At 41.3% G+C, this 1,677-nt stretch overlaps 1 protein-coding gene across 1 annotated transcript; it reads left to right on the top strand.

Annotated features, from left to right (window-relative positions):
• Positions 1-773: 773 nt before the first annotated feature.
• Positions 774-1,660, top strand: LOC111649678 (interferon-induced GTP-binding protein Mx). Its single transcript, XM_023399396.2, has 3 exons — positions 774-906; positions 1,023-1,177; positions 1,480-1,660. The coding sequence occupies exons 1-3, from the start codon at positions 801-803 to the stop codon at positions 1,624-1,626; spliced, it is 408 nt and encodes a 135-aa protein (XP_023255164.2). The 5' UTR covers positions 774-800; the 3' UTR covers positions 1,627-1,660.
• Positions 1,661-1,677: the final 17 nt, after the last annotated feature.

Here is a 1,677-nt window from a genome sequence, read left to right on the forward strand (position 1 = left end):
TTGTTCAGTGCACAATTGTGACTTTTGAAGATAAGAGCAGTGGATAACAAGTGCGTCACAGCTGGGTTCATTACTTTTTTCTTTTTAAGTTATTTTTTGCCTTGATTCCGATAGAAAGAGTGCTTTCAACTTAAAAAGTAACAATTGGTCATTGAACAACAAATCCCAGCCAGGTTCATCACTCTTTAATGTCCACTGGAAACACTTCCGTTGTGTTGTAGGACTGAATTTACAGAGCGTTTGTGTATTTGCAGGTGTTGCGAGTTTTTGCCGCGCGTTTGTGTTGACAAATTGATGAAGATGTTTTCTGAATTAGCAGCGGGTTTATATCTGTGCTTTCTTAAGTTGCAGTGCCTTGAGCTCTCAGCGCCACCACGAGGTCACCATGAAAACTTTCACACTACAACAAAACCTTCCAAGAAACAGGAATGCCTCAAAGAGACAATAAGCATAACTTTACCAAGTCCAGTGTAGTGCTGTGATGGTTAGTAATGGCTTTGTGCAAAATATCAGGCTCTATACCTCAGACATTTAGAAGGGGGACATGCAGTATAGAGCCACACATATATTGGCAACATATTGGCATATTAGTGTTAGACTTGTCTTGCTTAATATTATATTGCTAAGATGTAATATTGATCCCACTTTTATCAAGACAATTACTACGTTTTCTGAGATAACCTGCTACTTTTCATAATTTCACCAGCCACAGAGGATTTCACTTTGAAATTGTCCGCCTCTCTTATCATTCACTCATCATTAATTCAGGCATCGTGACAAGATGTCCTCTTGAACTGAAGATGAAAAGAAAGAAAGAAGGAGAGGAGTGGTACGGAAAGATAAGCTACCAGGAGCAAGAGGAAGAGATAGATGACCCTGCAGATGTGGAGAAAAAGATTCGAGAAGGTACAGTATACAGTGTTCTTAACTGTCACCAACAAAAGCCAAGCACTGGAGGAGCAAATGAAGGTTCAAGGTTTCACCTTTACCTTCATATACTGTATCACATTCTCTCTCTCCAGCTCAGGATGAAATGGCTGGGGTCGGTGTGGGGATCAGTGATGACCTGATCAGTCTGGAGATCGCCTCTCCTGATGTTCCAGACCTGACACTCATTGACCTGCCCGGCATTGCCAGGGTGGCTGTAAAGGGACAACCAGAGAACATTGGTGATCAGGTATGCTGCTTCAATGTCACCAAAACAAGCAGGTGACACTTTTCATAGGGACAAATTCTCTGATAGAAAGTTGTTCCAAGGAAAAGTGTAGACAGTGGAATTGACTGCGGATTATCCAAATTAACCAGGATAGAAATCTACAAAAACCTGGGCCCTTGTTTCCCATCCTTACACAACATCACATTACTTCTCATATTGACCTTCATTCATTATGTGATTTTAACAGACTTAAGGACAATGGTGATTTGATGGTTGTACAACTCATAGCATGATACACAATATGTTCCTCTTAATCCTTTCAGATAAAGAGACTGATCCAGAAGTTCATCACAAAACAAGAGACCATCAGTCTGGTGGTTGTTCCATGTAACGTGGACATAGCAACCACAGAGGCTTTGCAGATGGCACAGCGGGTGGATCCTGATGGAGAGAGGACTTTGGGTAAATAGATTCAATTTTAGAAAAGGTCCAACCAGCTCTTAGCTTGCTCTCTCTCTCTC

Source organism: Seriola lalandi, unplaced genomic scaffold, assembly GCF_002814215.2.
Source record: "Seriola lalandi dorsalis isolate HSWRI2012SDOR001 ecotype SW California unplaced genomic scaffold, Sedor1 jcf7180002051677, whole genome shotgun sequence".
NCBI lineage: Eukaryota > Metazoa > Chordata > Actinopteri > Carangiformes > Carangidae > Seriola > Seriola lalandi.